The sequence below is a fragment of the Macrosteles quadrilineatus genome, unplaced genomic scaffold, assembly GCF_028750875.1.
Source record: "Macrosteles quadrilineatus isolate MER2022 unplaced genomic scaffold, UCM_ALF_1.0 Scaffold_2__2_contigs__length_208266976, whole genome shotgun sequence".
Taxonomy (NCBI): Eukaryota; Metazoa; Arthropoda; class Insecta; order Hemiptera; family Cicadellidae; genus Macrosteles; species Macrosteles quadrilineatus.
In genome coordinates this window covers 180759549-180783680 of record NW_026542595.1, presented here as the reverse complement: position 1 = coordinate 180783680, position 24132 = coordinate 180759549, and the positions used below count along the sequence as shown (strand labels likewise).

The 24132-nt window shown below is 39.3% G+C and overlaps 2 protein-coding genes across 6 annotated transcripts in view; one reads left to right on the top strand and one right to left on the bottom strand.

Moving 5' to 3' along the window:
* LOC128987531 (interference hedgehog-like) overlaps positions 1-24132 on the bottom strand; it is a 115262-nt gene that overhangs the window by 86559 nt on the left and 4571 nt on the right. The window contains exon 1 of one of the 5 annotated variants that reach the window (XM_054408422.1): positions 7794-7833. The exons of 2 other annotated variants lie outside the window; for them this stretch is intronic. The gene's annotated coding sequence lies outside the window, so the exon portion shown is untranslated. Of the gene's footprint in view, positions 1-5933; positions 5998-6604; positions 6624-7793; positions 7834-24132 lie in introns of those variants that run through there. 2 more of the 5 variants (XM_054408423.1, XM_054408421.1) reach the window with 2 other exon arrangements.
* LOC128987536 (protein SGT1 homolog) lies at positions 11835-13055 on the top strand. The gene has a single exon (XM_054408434.1). It carries the CDS (start codon positions 12311-12313, stop codon positions 12923-12925), a length of 615 nt encoding a protein of 204 aa, XP_054264409.1. The 5' UTR covers positions 11835-12310; the 3' UTR covers positions 12926-13055.

Here is a 24132-nt window from a genome sequence, read left to right as displayed (position 1 = left end):
TCTGTAGCTACCTGAACATCCTAGTGAGTTCCCACAGCAGTATGTGTCACTGTGGGTTATGTACTCGTCACTTGTCGCTCTGTAGCTACCTGGACATCCAAGTGAGTTCCCACAGCAGTATGTGTCACTCTGGGTTGTGTACTCGTCACTTGTCGCTCTGTAGCTACCTGAACATCCAAGTGAGTTCCCACAGCAGTATGTGTCACTCTGGGTTATGTACTCGTCACTTGTCGCTCTGTAGCTACCTGAACATCCAAGAGAGTTTCCACAGCAGTCAGTATGTGCCACTCTAGGTTGTCGCTCTGTAGCTACCTGAACATCCTAGTGAGTTCCCACAGCAGTATGTGTCACTGTGGGTTATGTACTCGTCACTTGTCGCTCTGTAGCTACCTGAACATCCAAGTGAGTTCCCACAGCAGTATGTGTCACTCTGGGTTATGTACTCGTCACTTGTCGCTCTGTAGCTACCTGAACATCCTAGTGAGTTCCCACAGCAGTATGTGTCACTGTGGGTTATGTACTCGTCACTTGTCGCTCTGTAGCTACCTGAACATCCTAGTGAGTTCCTACAGCAGTATGTGTCACTGTGGGTTATGTACTCGTCACTTGTCGCTCTGTAGCTACCTAAACATCCAAGAGAGTTTCCACAGCAGTATGTGTCACTCTGGGTTGTCGCTCTGTAGCTACCTGAACATCCAAGTGAGTTCCCACAGCAGTATGTGTCACTCTGGGTTATGTACTTGTCACTTGTCGCTCTGTAGCTACCTGAACATCCAAGTGAGTTCCCACAGCAGTATGTGTCACTCTGGGTTATGTACTCGTCACTTGTCGCTCTGTAGCTACCTGAACATCCAAGAGTTTTTCCACAGCAGTCAGTATGTGCCACTCTGGGTTGTCGCTCTGTAGCTACCTGAACATCTTAGTGAGTTCCTACAGCAGTATGTGTAACTCTGGGTTGTGTACTCGTCACTTATCGCTCTGTAGCTACCTGAACATCCAAGTGAGTTCCCACATCAGTATGTGTCACTCTGGGTAATGTACTCGTCACTTGTCGCTCTGTAGCTACCTGAACATACAAATGAGTTCCCACAGCAGTATGTGTCACTCTGGGTAATGTACTCGTCACTTGTCGCTCTGTAGCTACCTGAACATCCAAGAGAGTTTCCACAGCAGTATGTGTCACTCTGGGTTGTCGCTCTGTAGCTACCTGAACATCCAAGTGAGTTCCCACAGCAGTATGTGTCACTCTGGGTAATGTACTCGTCACTTGTCGCTCTGTAGCTACCTGAACATCCAAGTGAGTTCCCTCAGCAGTATGTGTCAATCTGGGTTATGTACTCGTCACTTGTCGCTCTGTAGCTACCTGAACATCCAAGTGAGTTCCCACAGCAGTATGTGTCACTCTGGGTTGTGTACTCGTCACTTGTCGCTCTGTAGCTACCTGAACATCCAAGTGAGTTCCCACAGCAGTATGTGTCACTCTGGGTTATGTACTCGTCACTAGTCGCTCTGTAGCTACCTGAACATCCAAGTGAGTTCCCACAGCAGTATGTGTCACTCTGGGTTATGTAATCGTCACTTGTCGCTCTGTAGCTACCTGAACATCCAAGTGAGTTCCCACAGCAGTATGTGTCACTCTGGGTTATGTACTCGTCACTAGTCGCTCTGTAGCTACCTGAACATCCAAGTGAGTTCCCACAGCAGTATGTGTCACTCTGGGTTATGTAATCGTCACTTGTCGCTCTGTAGCTACCTGAACATCCAAGTGAGTTCCCACAGCAGTATGTGTCACTCTGGGTTATGTACTCGTCACTTGTCGCTCGGTTGCTAATGAGGCGCCACTTGTAGACAGGAGTGATTGTTCCCATTGGTCTCTTCGTTACGTACCATTGTACTCCACAAAGAGTCAGGACATGTGACGAGTGTTGAGGAACAATAGAGTTGTTACACAGTGACACCTGGATGTCTTGTTTACTGTGCTTTGATAGTACATTTTCATACCAGTAGGGATTTTGAGCTTTTAAGTAATCATCTTGCAGGCGAGAAGTTGCATTTTAGACCAGTGCAAATAAACTTCATACGAGGCCATTTTCACGTGAATGTCGTAGAATAAAATGCGTCTCATTTTAAGAAGTAAGAGTACATTAAGGGTGAACATACATTAAGGTACTTTAACCCTGTCTAACAAGATAACTCAGCCATACACATCACCTTGTTTATTTAAGTGCATATCAATCCTGAGATTATGTCAAAAACAATTGCCATCAGCTTTAAAAGTCAGTTGGGGCGTCAAGAAATGTTGACAAACATCAAAAATTTCACAGACCAGACTCTCAAGAATAACCACAATAATGTACGGTAACTGTTCAAAATCTAATTTGTCATGTGAAGTCTTAAAAACCCGTATTGATTCTAGGGTAAACCTATTTTTTTTAAAACCGCCATTTTGGACCTAACCTCAGGGTTGGCCGGATGTCATTGGGTCAAAACACAGACCGCGGTGCGAGAACCTCCCCTCACACTCTCACCCTGCAATTACACAACACCATTGTCTCTGGCGACGTGTTTATGAGGTTTCATCCCTTGGGAGTGGCGCATCTCACGGGAAACAGACTGCGGGAGTTGAATCTTGAGTCAATTGGTGTGATAAACCAGCGGTGCAGTTACGTTATATGTACCTTTCAGTCTGAGTCATCTTTAGTTGTAATGTCAACTTCTAACTTAAAATGATCAAATATCAATAAGTACAGGAAGATGATTGAGTTTTGAATGTTTAAACCCAAGCGCGCTTAACAGGGAGTTGCTAACCGGCACAAAGACAGACTGTGGCATCATCAATACTGCAAGTAATTCAACCTGTATAGAATAACACAGTTTTCTACTGATGGATTTATCACCCTGAAGTGACGAGCTGGGTGACTTGCACCAGCCAGTCCAGAGTGTCCAGAGTTGAGTCACCATAGCTGCTAAACCCATCATTGTTCCATAGCTGGGTCCTAGCAATAGTTGCTAAACCCAGAGCTGGCTCCTTGCAATAGTTGCTGAGGCCATAGCTGGGTCCTAGCAATAGTTGCTGGGTACTATGGCTGGGTCCTTGCCGTAGTTGCTGAGCCGGGGGCTGGGTAATAGCAGTAGTTGCCGAGTCCTAGCAATAGTTGCTGAGCGCAGAGTGAGTTCAGAGTTGAGTCACTGCAGTCCGACAGTGTATGTAGCCTGGGAACAACAATCATCATAAACCTCGCCATGTCACTGTACAGGCTACAGTCTATTGTTCTTGGCGACGTTTGTTTTGTCTTCTGCAGGTTGCAGTGGCCAACGTTCTCACGATATTGCTCGTTGATGTCGTCACTTCATTACAATGAATTCCCTCGGTAAAGTCACTTTATTGTCCCCTTTGTTTTAATCGTGAAAGCTTAAGAGCTCTCAAAAGTCAAGTAAAACTTAAGATATAAAGAGAAAAGGTGTTAACAAAGGCGCACCTAAAGACAAATACCCCGAATGACAAATAAAGTCTTAGAATTGTACAGTACCTATCTTTCGAAATCTACTTGCAGCATCCAAAGTCAATGGTAATTTGTGCCTAAATCTGGGTGAAAGTCCTAAGGATTTCATTTAGTATAGTAGTCAATTATAAAACTACAATTACGATGTTATATGCACTGCAAATGGCAAAAACATTTTAGTTATTTTATATTTTGTTAACATGTAAATTTAAGTCATTGTTTTGAAGTGAAGAAATATTTGAAAACACAATCTAAGCAAAAGTTTAGCAGTCGATGTTTGTAACATAAGTTGCCCTAAAATTGCATTGCAACTACATCAGTATATTATTGAATCTGCGGATAATCTAAATGCCAAAGGAACAAACCCCTATTCCTTTTCAAGTCGTTATCTATTGTTGGGGATGGCTGACGTTAGTGAGGTGGTGGAATGATGTCGAACACAGCACTGACCGTCTGAAGGCCGCTGATTGCACCGAACGTCGCAATCACCAACGATTGATCTTTAATTACAGCGGTACAGTAAGACGATGATTAGCTATTATATCGCCCTTCGCACTCGCGCCTACTGGCTTGTCTTCTGGCGCAGAATTTGAACCACGGAGAAACAAAATGTATCTACATTTCGATACAGTAACCCGGGAATAGAATACAAAGTAACCTAGCTCTCATTCGGCCAAGGTTCAAAGCAACGTGTCCGGTTGTATACTTCTTTGGATGGATACTATCATCCAGAAAACACAATCTTGGAACATGAATAGGCTCTAGCAAGTGTGTTCAAAGTATATTATCATCGCACTCTTATTGCGAATGAAGAATTCACATTGAGTAACCCGAGACGAGTCTTCGTCGAACTGGTCGATGTTTTGGATGCGACGCAGCTATCCGTCTTCGGAGACAAGCTACAATTTAACCTAAGTTACAATTCTCTTTAGTTAAATTATGGCTAGCTCCGAATATTGATTACTACAACACATCCAAATTGTCGGCTAGTATTTTGCCACTCAAAAACACGGTCGTCTTCCGAACCACCTCGAAGAACAAAATTCGACATTCTAGTTAGACTTCTTTAAAAATCGGGACGCTGCTTGGTGCAAAGTCTTCGTAAATTTCTCGGACGACCAATGGATCTACGAGAACATTTCTAAACTAATTATCACATACAGAAATTTAGGTAATCTTTTAGCACATTTTAAAACTTCTCCAGTCTCGGTCTCGATTGTAAGATGAAAGTTATAAGAAGCTAAATAATCATTAGGTGATTATAAACTCTTGATTTATGAACATTATTCGCTGTTCAGGAATTAAAGTGAGTCATGTTGGTGACGAAAACTTCAGAGTATTTCCTTGCAAGTAGAGCTAACTCAATGAACATTGTGAACTCGGCTTCATAGGTTTGGATTCCCATTTCCTCGAGAGTGTTAGCGTTAACACAGTAAAACATTGTCTACGGCCGAAGATCCAACAGGGTCGTTACACACTGCTTGCACTGACCACGAACACCCTCGTCCTAAACCATCAACTTATTAATCCATCAGGGCAGCGCCGGGAGCGCATTCCCTGCTTATCTCCCATCTACGGCTCAGGTGTGGGGCAAAAACTAGACGAGACGTAATCTGCCGCAGCATCTGGGAAACGACCAGCGCTTCTGGACCAGCCTGTATCTTGAGTACGCTATCAATAATGTCTCATGGGGTTGAGTATAGATACTAGTACACGACGTATCTATAATTATGAACAAGCCAGTATCACGACTATTTCGTATCATTATTCTTTTATCTTTACCACAAGTATGGAAGTTTGTCATCCAATATACAGTATCTCATATTATGACCGGATTGTGGGAATACTTCTGGGGCACCCGGACACGTTTCTGGGACATAGCGGGATTCCGTTTCTTGAGGACTTTGTCTAAAGGCCCGAGGTGCACCATCCCCCCCCCCCCCCCGAGGGGCCCGAGGTGTTGAGGGGCTTTGTGTAAAAGGGCCCGGTCCCTCCAAGGCCCCTCACAGGACCATCGCAAAAGGGCTCACGCTCTTCCTAGAATTTTTACATGTGTATTGGCAAAGGGAGTTGTAAATGTTGTGGTTAGTGGTGGTACTGTACTTGTAATAAATAGTTATTTTGTGTCAATAGTGCGCGAAGTGGCACTTTGCTGCACATAGGAGAAATGTTTACGAGCCGCAGGCGAGTGTGGAAAGTTTCTCGAGTGCAGCAAAGGCAATTTGCACTAGCGTTAGACGTTATATTTTTCTTACAGTTATTACAGGGCATAGAAATAATTAGTCTTTCAAACACTGAACAGCACGTTTTAGGTTAGGTTAAATCCAAGCGTTGAACAAAATGGGAAACACTGTAACAGCCGATCGGAGTCGTAGTATGCTTTGTTAACTTTCTTATATATCTACATTTTATTATAATAATATACAGTACCTTGTTGCAACGCTGTTCTTGTCCTCTGCTACGACCTAGCGGCAAAGATAGAACTACGGTTGTTGCGTCGATACTGTAGATCACGCGTCCGAGTAGAAGATAATTTATTTATAGGGGAACCCATTGAGTATACTGTATACATAACTAAAGTTAACAAAAGTTAGTTAAATTAGTTATCCAAAATATATTTTATTTAGTATAACAAATTGTTAATACTGGACTAAGTTAATTTAGTTTTCTACTACGTACACAACATCCAAACATAAAACCATTTTCTCATATTTAGGTATTTGTTTTTAACAAAATTAACGCCATTATCAAGACAAAATTTTATTTTCTGAGAAGCACATAGTCCACCGTACTCCACATACTTAGTAATACCTAACGACCCAGACCGAGGTGTCAGAGGGTTTGTCGTGATGAGTGATGTTCGGGTTGCCTCCTGGGATGATTACAAGGGTTACTCAAGACCCACACCTATCCATCACCACGAGTGACGGACGAATTACAAGTCACGGATGGAAATTAAACCCGACGAGATTTGGGTGAATTTGATCATCGTTAACGTCAACAGTAACAAGATATGGATCCGCGATCGTCACACTTTTCTTTATTTGACATGATTAGGTAAACATTAACAGTTTAAAAATATGTTATTTTCATACACTTACCTGACAAAGTTGGTTTCCTTGCACTGATTATGGCACGGAAAGTAGCCAATTGCTGCATTTACTTTCTTTTGCCACACTCCAGTATTCCAACCAAACAACACAAAACAGTGTACTTTTATTAGGCACGTAACGTGTACGCTTGAAAATAAGTTGGCAACACTTATACTACAACTACGATCAGCTGGTGCGTCATTTCCAATTTCGTTCAATGCTTGGATTTAACCTAAACTAAAACGTGTCGTATAGTGTTTGAAAGACTAATTATTTCTATGCTTTATTGTAACTCTAGGAAATAGTTATTTGTGTAACTAGTGGGTAAAGTGGCACTTTGCTGCACACGAGAGCAATGTTTACGCACGAGCCGCAGGCGAGTGTGGAATGATCTTGAGTGCAGCAAAGGCCTTTTGCACTCGTGTTACACATTATATTTTTCCTACAGTCACTAAAGCATATAAATAATTAGTCTTTCAAACACTATACAACACGTTTTTAGGTTCAGCTGGCAACACAAATAGGTGCCCTAGAGAAAGTAGTACCCGGTCCGTATCACTCCGCTATTTTTCCCCGGCAAGAAATGTGCTCCGCGTTTTGAGAATATAGTTCCGTATGTTTTTGTAATTTGAAGTGGTTTCCGCGCCTAAAAAATGCTTTAAAGGCATTTTCTTGTTTATTAAGATCGTAGGAATGTTTTAAAAACGTTTAAAAGAAAATTCCAGAAAGTTCAGAAATAACGAAACTATAAACACGAAATGACAGGTTAAATCGTAGTTTATAATAGTCAATCAGCTGCTCATAGTCTTATTATCTTTAAGTGTTGCCAACCTATTTCCAAGCGTACACCGATTACGTGCATAATAGAACCACGCTGTTTTGTGTTGTTTCGTTGGAATCCTGATGTGCGGTAAAGTATAAACCGTACGACAAAGTATAAACCGTACGGCAAAGTATAAATATGCAGCAATTAGCAGCTTTCTGTACTATACAGTACTGTACAAGGAAGCCAACTTTGTCGGGTGACTGTAGGAAAAATATAATTAACGCGAGTGCAAAGTGTCTTTGCCGTACTCGAGAAACTTTAAACACTCGCTTGCGGCTTGTGCGTAAACATTTCTATTGTAAATAACTATTCTTTGTGCTTTCCTACGGCAATAGCATTTATACCGTTTTACAATTCAAACCATAAACTTACAGGCGAACAATTAGACTTCCAAAACTGTAGATGACCTGTGTCACTGTAAAGCTAAAGACAAGAGTTTGTACACTTCATCACTGTTTATCCTGTCACCGGTTAACTTCACGTATGGCTACGGTTGCTCATAGCACCGAGCTACAGTAGTGGTACATTGGCATTGTGGACGATTGTGTTGTGTGTGTACGGTTACTACTTGGCACTCATGTATGCCTGAAGGTGCCAAACATCTCGACAATATGAGTTCCTCGCATTGTCTAATATCTATTCAACTAACTCCTTTCCGCGTATTGAATTCATATCCCATATACTTGTTAGCCATTACAACTTACAGCGCTTAGAACAATATTTGAGGAGATCCTTTGATTAACACGGTATTACCCTGTTTTTGAAATGTGTTGTTCATATTCAACAGTGTGTAACGATTAAAGAAAGCAAAATCTGAAGATCTGGGATATTTCGGTTTAAATCAACTGAACTCATGACATTAAACATTAACATTAACTAATTACATAAAGCAACTTTACGAGTCACAAATGCTTCGTAAAAGCAAAGTTATTGGAAATGTCACCCCACAGGTAAACTAAACACGGAACGTATCATTCAGTCAACTTAACATGTCGCGGACAGTAGTGGCAGACGAGTTCGGCAGTGAGATAGGTTCAACAAGCGAAGAACCCTATCATTAATGTCTTCCACCACCTTACTCCAAATTAATTTTTAGAATGGATATCACACGAGTCCGACACAGTATCCTTCAGTGTATTCGCCCATGTCCCATCCCTCTCAACACGTACGTAATTGTGTTCAATCTGTTTTAGATTTTTTTATTCACTGTTTGTGTCGTACCTGAAAGAGTAGTCGGAACAGATCTCAGGATAGCGCAGAGAAAAGTAAACATTTTATTCGTAATTAAAAAAAATAGAAGGTATCAACAAAGTGACACAATAGCTCTCTCTTATTAGCTCGACATTAAATTGGTTAAACTATAGGGGTGGTCCGATTTCAAAATGTAATAAATACTAAAACTCTAGTAGCAGAAATAAACAGAACTTAGACATCGCTTTTGAATTTATTATCAACACTATCGTTACTGAGCACCCAGCACCCACAGTGTGATGCACCGCTAGTTGGTGTTGTGGCGGTTTTCCGTTCTCACTGCCTGAGGATCGATACGATAAACCGATGGATACAGTCGATAAATCGCAATCACTCAAAACAATAGTCCAGCGCCATGTTTGAACTCGCCGCGTCGCGTAGGCGTCAAGCGGTGATAAAGTAGCGTAATTATAGGTTTGTCGGATCGTACTTAATCCAGACGCCTTTCGCACTTCTTTATACAACTGTTAGTCGGAGTTATATCGAATGACCGTTCCTCGATGTCCGATGGGTCGATAACGAAATTAATTTTTTTGTCGGACCAAAGAGGCAAAAACCGCCTCTCATAGCCGCTAATCACTGCCTGGTCATCCCTAATCCCACTTTTACCGATCCTGGACTGGGGGAGTGATGGGATACTTCACGAGACACACGCAGAGGTTTTTGAGATGCGGTTTTAAGTTATACCATAGATTAAAGGAGTAGACACATGTCTACTTTTTAAATCTATGGTTATACAGTATTGTATACTATATACAAAGCAACATTTTTTTTAACTATGTATAATCTATGGTTATAATACGATGATTTCTATAAACAAACCTGTTATGTACAAAATCAATTATTCTCATCAACCAAATCCTATATCTGGACAGGTTGTAAGATTCCAGGAGTAAAAATCCGGGCCGTGCATTTAGAACCAATCTCATGAAGGGGTAAAATTCCGACCTGTACACTCTAGGTTTTATAATTTAATTTCATAATTTGATATGATGAAATTCACTACCTTTAAGGCCTTTTCACACCGGCGTACTGGACGTACTGTACGTTTGGTACTTTTTTTTCAACAAATCGCTGCCCATGTTATCATATGAGCTCGTTCACACCGCGCGTACAGAACGTACTGTACGTCCAGTACGTACGCGATGGTTTTGTGTGAATCGCTCGGAGAGCGATTTTTCTAAAACGTACGTGGCGTACATGGGCTCGCACATGCGCAGTGAACACTTCCAAACCACGTGCTCAGCCAGTGTTACTTGTCTGACTGCAAACGAAGAAGTGTACGTTTTGGAAGTTTCTGTGCGGTGTGAAAGTCGACCTACTTGTTAAATCAATTTTTTTACATGGGAAATACATTATTCTTTATGGGCATAAGTTACATTAGTTAAAATCCAATCAGTCAAATTGAAATTCGCTTATTCTGTAGGTATGCTGAGGTTGGGGTATTTGAGAAGAACATTGTGCAAACAAACCTTGCGTTTGTGTTACGGTATGGGTATACGATACAAAAAAACATAAGTCTAAAATAATACCCCCGCCACAGCAAACCTGCAGATTGAGCGAATCTCCATTTTTCTAATTGGATCCATATATAAATCCCAAAGTACCCATGAACTTTTGAGAAAACTAAAAGTCACAGCCCCATAAACCATATTAAAATGTTCGTCATGACGAGAAACCTTGCGCAAAACTATCAATTTCATATATTGCCCTTTAAGGCCGTAATTCCTTTCTAAAGGGAACTTTTCATATGCCTAATGTTAAAAATACCTCAGCTGTACTTATGTGTTTGTTATTCTCATTCTTTCAATGTATTACCTTATTAAAATCAGGTGTAATTATTTGTTTATATTACTGTATTTTATTTAGTTAATTTCAGCTAACCTTAACCCAAAGCCACGTTAAGGGTCAGTGGAGCCCTGGGCAAACCCAAAGCAGTACCCCCCTTTTTTCCTAGTGCGGGCAGGCGATGGTTGAGGGGCACCCGTTGAGCGCCCCCAAACCTCCGGCGCCCCTGGGCATATGTCCAGTCTGTCCGTTTATAAAAGTGGGCCTGCCTTAACTAATTTAGAGTTTTAAATTGATATATAGGACATATGGACGATTTATCTAATAATGTCAGAACTATGTCAGCATATGTCAATTGGTCAAGTTAATCAAGTTCAAGGACGTATATATTAAAATCTATATACCAGTAGGACAATTTCCACACATACATATACATATATAAAACTTGAACGAATAGTGTTTTGGCGGTCTCTAGGGATCAAAATAAACCAGTATATCGGTCCCGGGTCTAGGACTTACCGTGCCGTGCCATTGACAAGGTACCCAGGGCTACTACATAAAATTTCTGTAGTTAGTAGCCAGTAGCCCTGCAACTGCAAGGTACCATAGATAAAACCATAGGTAAAACATACTCCCTTATAAAACATAACATACTCCATTAGTAGATTTCTCATCCTTATGGAACAGCTGAAGACAATTTTATTGTTAGTTCTTGTACGGTTTATATAGAGGTCGTGTTTTGTTTACAATTTGTTTCCCGTTATTACAGCCATTTACAACCTCTTTTAACCAAATAATACGATCTAATCATAAACAATAACTTGTCCCCTAGTTATATAACCAAACAGTAAAGCACAAATTAAGAAATTAACCCTCAAATAATAGAAACAAAGTTTCGTCGACACTAGCGCCCATGTGTCACGTACATGAACTAGACACGAAAATCGTGCTTCAAAATTTACAATGGGATGAGAAGTCTACTTGTGTTGGTTAGTCTATGAAGGTACCTTCGCTAAGCAACTTAAACTTCGGAAATTCGCAAAAAATTGACCATGGTGCTACTAGCGTCGATGCAAGCTTGTAAGCATTGCAATGAATATTTTTGTAATAATTAGAGTAATTGGAAAATAGTTTCTCATTATATTTATTTCTTATTATATTATTTCATAAACTTAAGAAGATAACAAACCCTGGGAGTTATTTATGAACAAAGATAAGTTAATGTAATACCATAGATAAAACATACTCCGTAATATTTACATAAAGAAGGTGTATGAATTTGGTCTAATAATTCTACTCCACGAGCGGGACTTTTCTCTCTGTCCCTTTTTCCCTTCCGCCGTGGATTAGTGGCACCACTGGGCAAGACAAATATGGATGGCCGTACTCGTCGTACCGTTCAATGTTGTTTTGTTTCTGCTAATCATGATTGTTTGATAAACTGAAAGTAGCTTTTATGGCAGATCTTTGGAATTGATAAATAAGGTCGAGGATAAATTAAGAAATAGCAAGTTATATGCCAGTGTTACAAAAATTTCATTTCTGAAGATTCTTAGTTAACTGAACTTACTTGATTTCAGTTTTAGTTGCCTGACAAAATACGGTTGGCCTAATAGTTGAATACGAATATTTATTTCAGGAAGTGTTTACAGTGAGTACAGTTTTGCACATAAAATCTGCAGTAACGAAATTAGCAGTCAATTTTTGTTGATTAACATTTCTTTATTGACGATCCCGGTTACAAAAACCTTTAACTTACAGTACTCCCTGCTGAGATAACCTCAAAAAATATAGCCTACCTTATCTATTAGTAAGTTAACACACAAAGTGAATAAACATAATTTATTAACATGAGCGCTTCTAACAGTCAATCAGACGTGGACTCAACTAATGCAACAGAAACTCAAGCACAAAAACCTAAAATTAAATATGATTGGTACCAAACCGATACACATGTTACAGTTAACGTCCTCGTGAAAAACCTGAGTGAAGACCAAGTAAATGTATCTTTAGAAGAGAAGACAGTAACTATTCATCTCCCTTCAGAGGAAAAATTCATTTTAAACCTGTCAAAAGCTATTGTACCAACCAAATGTGTCCATCGTGTTAAGCCGACCAAAATTGAGCTCAAACTCAAAAAGCTTAATGAAGACACTTGGGCTGACCTGGAAGCTGTAAATAAACCTGAGAGTAAAGAAGTGGTTCTGACTCACACCAAACGCAATTGGGATAGATTGGTTGAAAATGAACTAAAGGACGATGCAGCCGAAGGCGAGGCCGCTCTCAATGAGCTGTTCCAGAAAATTTACACTGAGGGAAGTGATGAAGTCAAGAAAGCTATGAACAAATCATTTTTGGAGAGTGGTGGTACAGTTCTCAGCACAAACTGGAATGAAGTTGGTGAAAAGAAAGTTGAAGTGAAACCTCCAGATGGTATGGAGTTTAAGAAATGGGACGAACCATAAACCTCTCGCTTTTTTCATACATGTGTGCTGTAAGTTAAGCAATTGTTTTCTAATATTTTTAAAAAGTGGTTGTTTTTTTCGATGCAGCTAAAACTTAATGGTTAAGCGTTTAAAAATACCGGTAAATAAAAACTAATTAACAATCGAGTGTTTGTAAAAGTTATTTTTATTTGTCCTTTGAAATCCAACATAGCTACAGTACCAAACATTCCATGTTCTGGGTTAATATGTTCAATCTGAAGCCTGGCCAAAAACACAAAAACTAACACAGCTTGGTCTTTATCTATATAGGTCTAACCTACGCCTAAAATTCATTTAAGGAACACAAACTTTAAACAACTCAACCATAATATTTATAATTAATCAGTTATTTTACATGGCAGGGTAGTTTCCTGTTTTTAAAATTACCAGACATTCATTAATCCTCAAGTTACTTGAGTCCCAAATTAGTTTGGATCAATTGTATTTTAGGGCCTACTGTAACTTATAGCTTTGACTATTAATACAACAACTTCTGTATCCAATAGTCAATGCTTATAGCTATTAGTGTAACTTGTGGGCGAAGTGGCACTTTGCTGCATATGAGAGAAATGTTTACGCACGAGTTGCAGGCAAGTGTGGAATCTTTCTCGATCGCAGCAACGCTTGCATTAAATATTATATTTCTCCTACAGTTACCGTACTATAAAACATATAAATAATTAGTTTTTCAATCAATCGCGTTTTAGGGTGTTCCAAACATTGAACAAATATAGAAAACCAATGTATATTGCCTAACAATGGTTTACAAGAACTCTTCCCCCGATCACAGATCAACAGTCTATCCGGGGGAATAATTCCATGTAACGTATTGTTCTATTATTGTACCGTACTGTTTAATTTTTAGAATAAAAGTACCTAATTTGATTTGATTTGAGAATGTTAACATAAAACAACAGGTTAGGTCGTAGTATCAATAGTCAATGGCTAGGAAACGCTGCACCAGCTGATTATAATCGTGGCTTTTTTAAGAGTTGCCAACTTATTTTCACCAGCTGATCATAAACGTGGTATTTTTAAGAGTTAGGTACCGGTAACAACTTATTTTCAAGCGTACTCGTATTACCTGCATAATAAAAGCACACTGTTTTGTATTGTTTCGTTGGAATACTGGAGTGCGGCAAAAGTAAGTAGTTGCAGCAATTAGCTAATTTGCCTCCTATAGTCTAATCAGTGCTCGCTTTGTCAGGTAGGCTAACTTTAGGAAAAAGTATTTGGTAGCCTGTGTTACTAAAAGAAGTATTCAGACAGTTAGGCTACATACATTTAATGTAGATACAAAGGCCTAGGCTAGTGTATTTTCAATATGCAAAAGCTAATATGGTTTCTCTAGGGATACCTCAATAGTAGGCAATAGGCAAGTATTAAAATATTGTAGGCCTCATTATTAAAAATGTACGCTAATAATTTGACTATTGGGGATCCCAGAATATAAGGGATTTTAATGGTTGCTAAGTATATGCCTTTAATCAATATTATCTCTGAAGCTTTTTGTCTGAGTTACTGTTTTAAAGCCCAGCCAAAATGTTAAACTATGGATTTAGACAAGCAAAGGTAATATGTTAAAATATTATATCGTAAAACATTAGGCCCAAATACGCCGCACTCAAACATTTTAGACATAACATAAAAGTTGAATATTCGACTACCACTGTACCAATAAATTCCATGTTGATGACACCTGGATTATTTTTTTATGGATTACTTTGGAGTACCACTGTAGGCTACACTGTCATGGTTGACATATCCAGACTGCCTACTGGTGACATTATAAGTGACTCCAGACTACACCAAAAAGAAGTTACCAAGTATTATCAAGAGTCAACTGCACTTTACAAAACACTGCCTGCAAGCAGAATTGATGAAGAGTTTTATTATTTATTTAAGGTAACGTGGTAAGTTAAGCTATTTTGAAAGCTTTATGTAAGCCCAGGGGTGCCCAGAAGAGGAGACAGCGGTGCATTTCACCACTTGTATTTTAATAGAACATGTTGCCATTAATTAAGTTATTGATATAGGTAGTTTTTCTATAATTAGGTAGAATTAGTTTTTTTTTTTATACATGCATTCTATTAGAACTTGCAACACAATTTTGGCTATTCATGGTTAATTTTTGTTTGTCACAACAACATGGTAATATCTATGCGATTGAGGAAAATGATCTTAATTTTGTTGCGATCTTGGGATAGGATCAAGTTTTCTTTGCAACCGTGGAGGATAGTAAAGATATTGCGACGATCAGTGGATAGGAATGATGTCTTTACGATTAAAGGGAAATAAATGTCAAGATATTGCCGCTCATGAGAGGCGATGGTCTTCGTGACCACAGGGGAATGTAAAGGTATTACCGCAAGTACGCGAGATGCTCACAGTTTTGCCGCAATCGCAGGAGATGTTAAGGATTTATCCACAATAGCGGGAGATGACCTAGGACATTAATACAGATCATTGTCATGATTAAATTTTGATGCGGGCAGATAGAACACCAGTCTCAGAAAGGACGCAGGGAGAAAAGTACTTTCTTTTCTCCAATCCCATCTGGTATTGTGTTTGTTCGTTTATGGCTATTTCATCATTTCTGGTTTGGGAGAGACCTTCCCCCTAATTATTTTTTTTTAATGTGCATAACTTTTTTATAATTTCTCCTTGAATGAATAGATCAATTCAGTTTGTAAAGTAATGGATAAAAGTAAAGCAATACAAACATTTATACTCTCCCTGCTAGTGGCGGCAATAGCCTTCGTAAGCGTTGCTGGAGGGCCCGTGAGCCTTGACCGGCATCTTTTGGGAAATTTTACCCGGACACGGGCCTGCCATTGTGCGACAGGCTCAGCCACACAGGCCCCCTATCATAACAATATTTGTATGAGAATTAACATACTTTTTTATGAGAAAAATTTGTTAAAACCAGTAAGAGCACTAGGACAAGTAGTTTACAACAGCTAAACTGACACTATTACTTGACCGATCGATCAATATAAATTCTCTACCAACCTAAGTAAAAGAATTGTCATCAGTCATGCAGGTTTCATCAACTGTCCTCGTGGACTGTGTGAAGGGGCTTTAAGGACCGTATTTAGAACCAATGTGGCCCCCGGCCTAGGAGGATAAAACATTAATGTTAATCCCCCTAGCCCCCCGACGAGTCACACCAGAGAGGGCCCTCTATGCTGATTCAACTAAATGAACTTGACAATTTGTTTACGATCAAATCGTCTTAGGTGGCTAAGACACTAACTAATAAGTAATTCTATTCTTTCATTGATGCTAAAGAAGGATTTTCATTTCATTTCATTTCTTACTATTAGGCTACACTTTAGATTTGTTTACTTACGAGTCAGGTAAAAAATGTTAGTTAGGCCTACCTATGGGCCTCGGGCCAAATCGGAACGGTCCAAAATTGGTTTGCTTTGGAAACTGTTTTTTTTTTTTTAAATAATGTCGATTTTCGAGCCAAGCAGAGCCTGGCCTACAAGCTTGAGAGATCAAGCACAAAGTCAGAAAATCAAGCTTGAGCCGATTTTCTCAGTACTCAATAAAATAATGTCCAATTAAAAGTAAAAACTTGTATCTCCGCGAGGATCATCCTAAAAAAATTTAAGAATTAGGCCTTTGCTTTTGGCGCGATCGCGAATATCAACGAGAACATTTCCTCGCGGGTGACGATGAAAATGTTTCAATGGGTGACGATAATGAGGTTTCTTTTTCTGCAAGTGATATATCTAGGATTTTACCGGGATTGCGGAAAAAATTATTTGCCCATCACCAAGAGTAGCTTTTTTTTTGTCCTAGGACGCTAGGCACGAGCCTGGGATTGTTTTTCACATTACTTCAGGCTAGACCTAGGGGTTGCGGCATTATCACTTAGATAAAATCCATTGGTGACTTGGCGGGGATCGAACCCGGGACCTCAGGGACTGAAGTCCCACGCTCTAACTACTACGCCAGGTCGCTCCCTGAAGTACTGTACTACGGGAAGTATTCACTATTTTGCCACGATCATGGAAGACGATGAGAACGCCTTGGGAGATGCCATGCCAAGCTAAAGTGCAAGTTTAGGTGGTAATACGTGTGATAAGTTAATGTTTTAAAAGAATATTAGGAGAGGGGAGCCCGGTGAACAAACTTGCGAGGGGGCCCGTGGGCTCTTATCGCTGCCACTGCCCACAAAATTTCTTTAAAAACAACATATTTGTTTCATGAACTACATTTACACTGTATATCCTTGTGGCATCGAAGCCTTTAGAGGATTGTTCATGGGAGGATACAAGCTGTGTAAGTTCTAGTGTTACCTTTGCAAATGATTTCCGTGCATATTTTGTCTATTATTTGTGTAAGGTCTTGTTAGATAGGCCACAGTATCTTGCTAGTCTAGTATCTATATACTAATTTGAAACTGTTTTTCTTTGTCACAGCTATTTTGAGAGAACGGCTGGGCGTAGAAACTCGGTAGAGGTGTCTAAAGAAAGGTCTTGGTCTGTAGATGAGCCATCAAAAGAGAAACATGGTGAATTCCCTTGGGGCTCTGCCTCCGTGGCCTTTAAATTCCCATCCCATGTTATTCTTATGGAGGAAAACGGGGTTTTTGTCACAGCTAATTTTAGAGAACGGGTGGGCGTAGAAACTTGGTAGGGGTCTCTAAAGAAAGGTCTTCGGTCTTGGTCTGTAGATGAGCCATCAAAAGAGGAAAGAGGTAAACTCCCTTGGGGCTCTGCCCCAGAAGCCTTTAAAGTTGCCTCTTCAGATTTGTTTACATTACGACCATATGCATAATTCTACACTACTTTTTAATGCAACAGCTGTTAATATTTAAATTATGATTTATTGAATTTGTCAAAATGAAGTACAGTATATGCAATGGATTTTTCTGATTTTAAAATTGATTTTCTTCTGCATCGTGTCATGTTTTGCAATATAATGTTCTATTACCAAATGAGTGGAAAATCCTAATATCACAGTAACTTTTAAAATTATTTCTTATGGAGTTAACTTATAGGTATCTATTGTATGGGTTGGTTTCTGCCTTTTTTTACCACTTCTTGGAGATTGTGCGTAGGTGATATTCTTTGGCATATTGCATCTGTAGACGAAACTTGGGTTGGTGTAATTATTACAATGGAAAATAGCGATAAATCCTAACTAATTTGATATAGGCTAAAAACAAAACTGAATTAACACTGTGCTAAATTTTTTGAGCAATCATTGAAATAACCGATTTGCAAACAATGGAAACATAGAAAAAGTCATAGAACACAACCAAGTAAAATAAATAAAAATATTGTTTTTTTTACACTAAAAACACTAAAAAAACTAGATCAGCTTTTTGAAAAAAATAAGATATTTACAAAAGATTTTGATTTTATCTAACTGTTGTGTAGATCGTGAGTATTTCCGTAATCTTTGAGTTGCATGCTTCGCAATTGCTCGAATTCAAGCAACAGGTACACTAGTCCTAGTTAATTTGAAATACAAGTTCAGAGGGTGTCAGATTAAATTTTGTGACTAAAATTAGCTGACCTTGCCTCAATTGTTCTTATTGAAATTTGCACTCGATGCTATTTTCCTATTCATTGCAGTAACTTTCATTCAAATTTTGTATAAGGTTATAACTTTTCTTGTTTTAAAAACTGAGTATTAGCATCACAAGTTTGTCACGTTTTAAGCTCTATCTCGTGTCGTGGGATACCACATCTTCAATGCTTTTAGGAAACTCATTAGGGATCTTCAGTGTTGACCCAATTAACACATAAATAAACCCCTTCTTAACATACCGGTACTACCTTTTGAAGGATCAAATTATATTTCCAAACTATACCAGTATTTGTTTAGAGGCAAAATAACAATTTTCTGAGATTCTACTGTAATTATTATTTAAAGGTTCACTGCAGTCTATCATTGACCCATCCTTAAAAACCCATTAAAACATATCAAGCAGATTTTTACAACTACTGGATGGCTAGGTATTCTTGTCTAAGTTTGATGTAAAATTATGGTCATCAGAATTCAAGTAGGCCTACACTAGTACATTATAAGAGTAATTTTAAACATTAAATAGGCATTCAAGTAGTTTACTGTACCCTGTTGGCTGGACCCATGAGCAAGTCATACAGATTTTATTTAAAATTAAAATGTACCAGGCGAAACCCGTAGAAATCGACAATTCTTCATTTTTGGAACCATTTGGGTTGTTTGTGATTCAGCAGCATGCTTTAGGTACGTCCGAATAATAAAAGGTAGGCTACGTCTTAATAATCAATATTTAACTCAAATTAAAGCTGGTATTTCACTTTAAGGTTCTTGGATCAAAACAGATAGGATAACATAATTAGTATTGAGTAAATATATCTTAAAATTAAATTCCATAATATAAAAATGATCAAGTTTAAAGACCAAGACATAACAATTATTTAAGATGGGGTTATAAGGTTTAAGATGCACCTATGTGAGTATTTTAATCCAAATACGAGTGAAAGAAGAGTGTAGGATGGTGCGATCTTGTAGTCTTGTTAATAACTAAGGCTGACACGCTCCTTCGACACAGCTATTAATAAATAGCCCATACACCCAATGGCAACTAAGGGACCTAGCCTACAGTTTATAGTAGAATCCGAACCACATTTTCCCCTTCTAATTAACGAATCAGTCTAATTATCAGGATAGTACTGCGGATAGTCGTAGTACTCACTAGTGCGGACATTAATACACACCAGGGAGTATTGCATCCACAGTACCTATAAATATCCACAATTCGTGACCTCCTAGTAGCTGGATTACAGGGTGACGCCACCGTCCCAGTCTTATCTATCTAATATATAAAATTCTCGTGTCACAGTGTTTGTCTGCAAACTCCTCCGGAACGACTTCACCGATCGTTATGAAATTTGGTGTGTAAATTCTGTAGGTATGCGAATCGGACGTAAACTATTTCCCGTTTCGAAATTCTTAAAAGGGCTCCGCCCCAGTGGCTCTGGAGTTTCCCATGTTAACCTTATGAGAAATGGAATTAATGAATCTTAACAGCTGTTTCAATTAAACAAGTTGGTTCTGTTCTATGATGTTCAATAGCATTAAAGTTACAAGGATTACCAACAGGGTGCAGCACTATTATTTCTTTTACATTTATGACAACAGCTAATTTGCAACCAAAAGGTGAGTGAGCGTAGCGAACAAACTTCAACCTGGAGGCGAGTTAGCGTAGCGAACGAGCTAACCTGAAGGCAAGTGAGCGCAGCGAACGAGCTCCAACCTAAAGGTGAGTGAGCGTAGCGAACGAGCTCCAACCCAAAGGTGAGTGAGCGTAGCGAACGAACTTCAACCAGGACGTGATTGAGCGATGCGAACGAGATCCTCTTGAAAATTAAACGTAACGGTACTTTCTTTCCATCGGTCTGTCTTAGGGGAAACCTATAACTTAGGCGATACGAAGTTCGCCGGGTCAGCTAGTACTATTATAAAAAAGAGGTGGTTGCTGTATGTGTGTATGTATGTATGGGAAAAGTAAACTCGAAAAATACTGGTCGGATTGGGCTGAAATTTGGCATGATGATAGCTCACATTCCCGATTAACATATAGGCATATTCTTATTTCAAAAATCCTTTTGGGCTCCGCCCCAGTGGCTCTGGAGTTTCCCATGTTAACCTTATGAGAAATGGAATTATTGAATCTTAACAGCTGTTTCAATTAAACAAGTTGGTTCTGTTCTATGATGTTCAATAGCATTAAAGTTACAAGGATTACCAACAGGGTGCAGCACTATTATTTCTTTTACATTTATGACAACAGCTAATTTGCAACCAAAAGGTGAGTGAGCGTAGCGAACGAACTTCAACCTGGAGGCGAGTTAGCGTAGCGAACGAGCTAACCTGAAGGCAAGTGAGCGCAGCGAACGAGCTCCAACCTAAAGGTGAGTGAGCGTAGCGAACGAGCTCCAACCTAAAGGTGAGTGAGCGTAGCGAACGAGCTCCAACCCAAAGGTGAGTGAGCGTAGCGAACGAACTTCAACCAGGACGTGATTGAGCGATGCGAACGAGATCCTCTTGAAAATTAAACGTAACGGTACTTTCTTTCCATCGGTCTGTCTTAGGGGAAACCTATAACTTAGGCGATACGAAGTTCGCCGGGTCAGCTAGTACTATTATAAAAAAGAGGTGGTTGCTGTATGTGTGTATGTGTGTATGGGAAAAGTAAACTCGAAAAATACTGGTCGGATTGGGCTGAAATTTGGCATGATGATAGCTCACATTCCCGATTAACATATAGGCATATTCTTATTTCAAAAATCCTTTTGGGCTCCGCCCCAGTGGCTCTGGAGTTTCCCATGTTAACCTTATGAGAAATGGAATTATTGAATCTTAACAGCTGTTTCAATTAAACAAGTTGGTTCTGTTCTATGATGTTCAATAGCATTAAAGTTACAAGGATTACCAACAGGGTGCAGCACTATTATTTCTTTTACATTTATGACAACAGCTAATTTGCAACCAAAAGGTGAGTGAGCGTAGCGAACGAACTTCAACCTGGAGGCGAGTTAGCGTAGCGAACGAGCTAACCTGAAGGCAAGTGAGCGCAGCGAACGAGCTCCAACCTAAAGGTGAGTGAGCGTAGCGAACGAGCTCCAACCTAAAGGTGAGTGAGCGTAGCGAACGAGCTCCAACCCAAAGGTGAGTGAGCGTAGCGAACGAACTTCAACCAGGACGTGATTGAGCGATGCGAACGAGATCCTCTTGAAAATTAAACGTAACGGTACTTTCTTTCCATCGGTCTGTCTTAGGGGAAACCTATAACTTAGGCGATACGAAGTTCGCCGGGTCAGCTAGTACTATTATAAAAAAGAGGTGGTTGCTGTATGTGTGTATGTGTGTATGGGAAAAGTAAACTCGAAAAATACTGGTCGGATTGGGCTGAAATTTGGCATGATGATAGCTCACATTCCCGATTAACATATAGGCATATTCTTATTTCAAAAATCCTTTTGGGCTCCGCCCCAGTGGCTCTGGAGTTTCCCATGTTAACCTTATGAGAAATGGAATTATTGAATCTTAACAGCTGTTTCAATTAAACAAGTTGGTTCTGTTCTATGATGTTCAATAGCATTAAAGTTACAAGGATTACCAACAGGGTGCAGCACTATTATTTCTTTTACATTTATGACAACAGCTAATTTGCAACCAAAAGGTGAGTGAGCGTAGCGAACGAACTTCAACCTGGAGGCGAGTTAGCGTAGCGAACGAGCTAACCTGAAGGCAAGTGAGCGCAGCGAACGAGCTCCAACCTAAAGGTGAGTGAGCGTAGCGAACGAGCTCCAACCTAAAGGTGAGTGAGCGTAGCGAACGAGCTCCAACCTAAAGGTGAGTGAGCGTAGCGAACAAACTTCAACCAGGACGTGATTGAGCCATGCGAACGAGATAATCTTGAAAATTAAGAAGTTAAACGGGGCAAAGCCCGCGGGTTACAGCTAGTAATGTATAAAATAACTAAAATAAAAGTGAAGTTACGTGCAGAGTCCTAAAATCTATCAATATAAAATAATCTCTCAAGTACTTTTTTGGTCGGTACGCCAAAACTTCCTTATTTCTTCACCAATTTCCGCAAATGAAGTGTCATTTTAAAGCTTTTTTTACTCACTACACCGGAAAAATATACAAATCATTCATGTTTTATTAGGTATTTGTAAAAACAATCTATTATACCATCCTGCAGGTAATTTTGACTTGAAATGTTTATTTAAACGTTATTCAATCAGCTGAATTATGTGAATCAAATTAATCAAAACAAACAAATATTTACTTCTCAAATTCAAGTGATTTGTTTTTAATTCATCCATGACGATTAACATACCGGTACCATAAACAAATAGAATAATTATAGACTGTCAAAGGAAGGTTCTGCGATGTGCCGTTTGTTTATCGATTCGCTGTTGTCGTCGGCTTCTCGCCATATACTACCAGCAGATGCTGCAGCGGTGTGCGCCGTAGCTACACGGCGATCCTAGCGGTTGACGCCAGAACTTATGCTAAACGCAGCACAGCTGACGGTCTCTATTTATTCTATTTGTCTATGCCTGTACCTGTACCTACTAAGGCTGTGCTTTCTACGATAAATAACCCCGGTGATGTAGTCAGATTATTCATTTTAAATAAGTCTAAATAACAACATCTCAAAAGTAACTAGGCCTACCGCATGTATTCTTTAGCTTTCATATTTCTTTATTTACGACATAGCCTTCATTTTGACATGCTTACTATGCTGACTATTAATCTATGTAGGCTATATTTAAGAATTTCATCTTCAAACATCACCTCCTATCTTTTCTTTAGTACAGGTTTCAATGAATAGGTAGTTATGTTATGTCATGTGTTAAGTTATGTACCTACAGTAAACTGTTTATCTCAGTTCTGATGAGACGGCTCTTTACTGAGGGACGGAAAACGCTCTATTGTCAGGACCACGTAAGTTTGCAGTTGGGGGCAGCCAATCACAAAACAAGGCTAGTGCAATGTTGCCACATCGCCTGTTGACAACACTAATTAAAATACTAAGCAAAATTTTCAACTCAGCTGGTATTATTATATTTGGCAACACCGCACGGTTCTCATTGGTTCATTCAAAACCATGTGGTTAATAGGCTCCTCCCTCAACTGCAAACTTACGTGGTCCCGACTGTAATGTATCATTGATCAATGGTTCAAATTAACATTTTGGCTCACTAGGCTTAACTCCTAAGGTCCGTCACCTCATAAACCCATGCTAAAAAGAAACTCTATTAGGCTATTATATATTAATCAGAAAACTTAACACTAAGCAGGTTGTAAGATTGGTTAGCTCACTTGGGCAACTACCCTAACATAGCTTTAAGTTAGCTGACTCCAGTCAAACTGTTGTCATACTACGCATTTGTCCGAAATCCTTTCAAACTAACCAGGAAGGAATTTCCCGTAAAAAATACCTTTGAAATTACTATAAGGCACATGGTCAGACCCTAAATAAAATATGCACTAACTACGCAGTAGGTATTAACCTATGGTGTGTAAGAAGAATGTTCTTCAAAGAATGTTATCAACTCTTGGTGGGTAACAAAATATTTGTTATGAACACGGGATTTGTGTTAATAACACAAAATGTTATTGATAATTCAGGTGCATTTATCTCAAAGTTATCAACAAATGTT

Coding starts and splice junctions, on each gene's coding strand:
- LOC128987536 (XM_054408434.1), top strand. CDS start 12,311: ATGAGCGCTTCTAACAGTCAATCAGACGTGGACTCAACTAATGCAACA.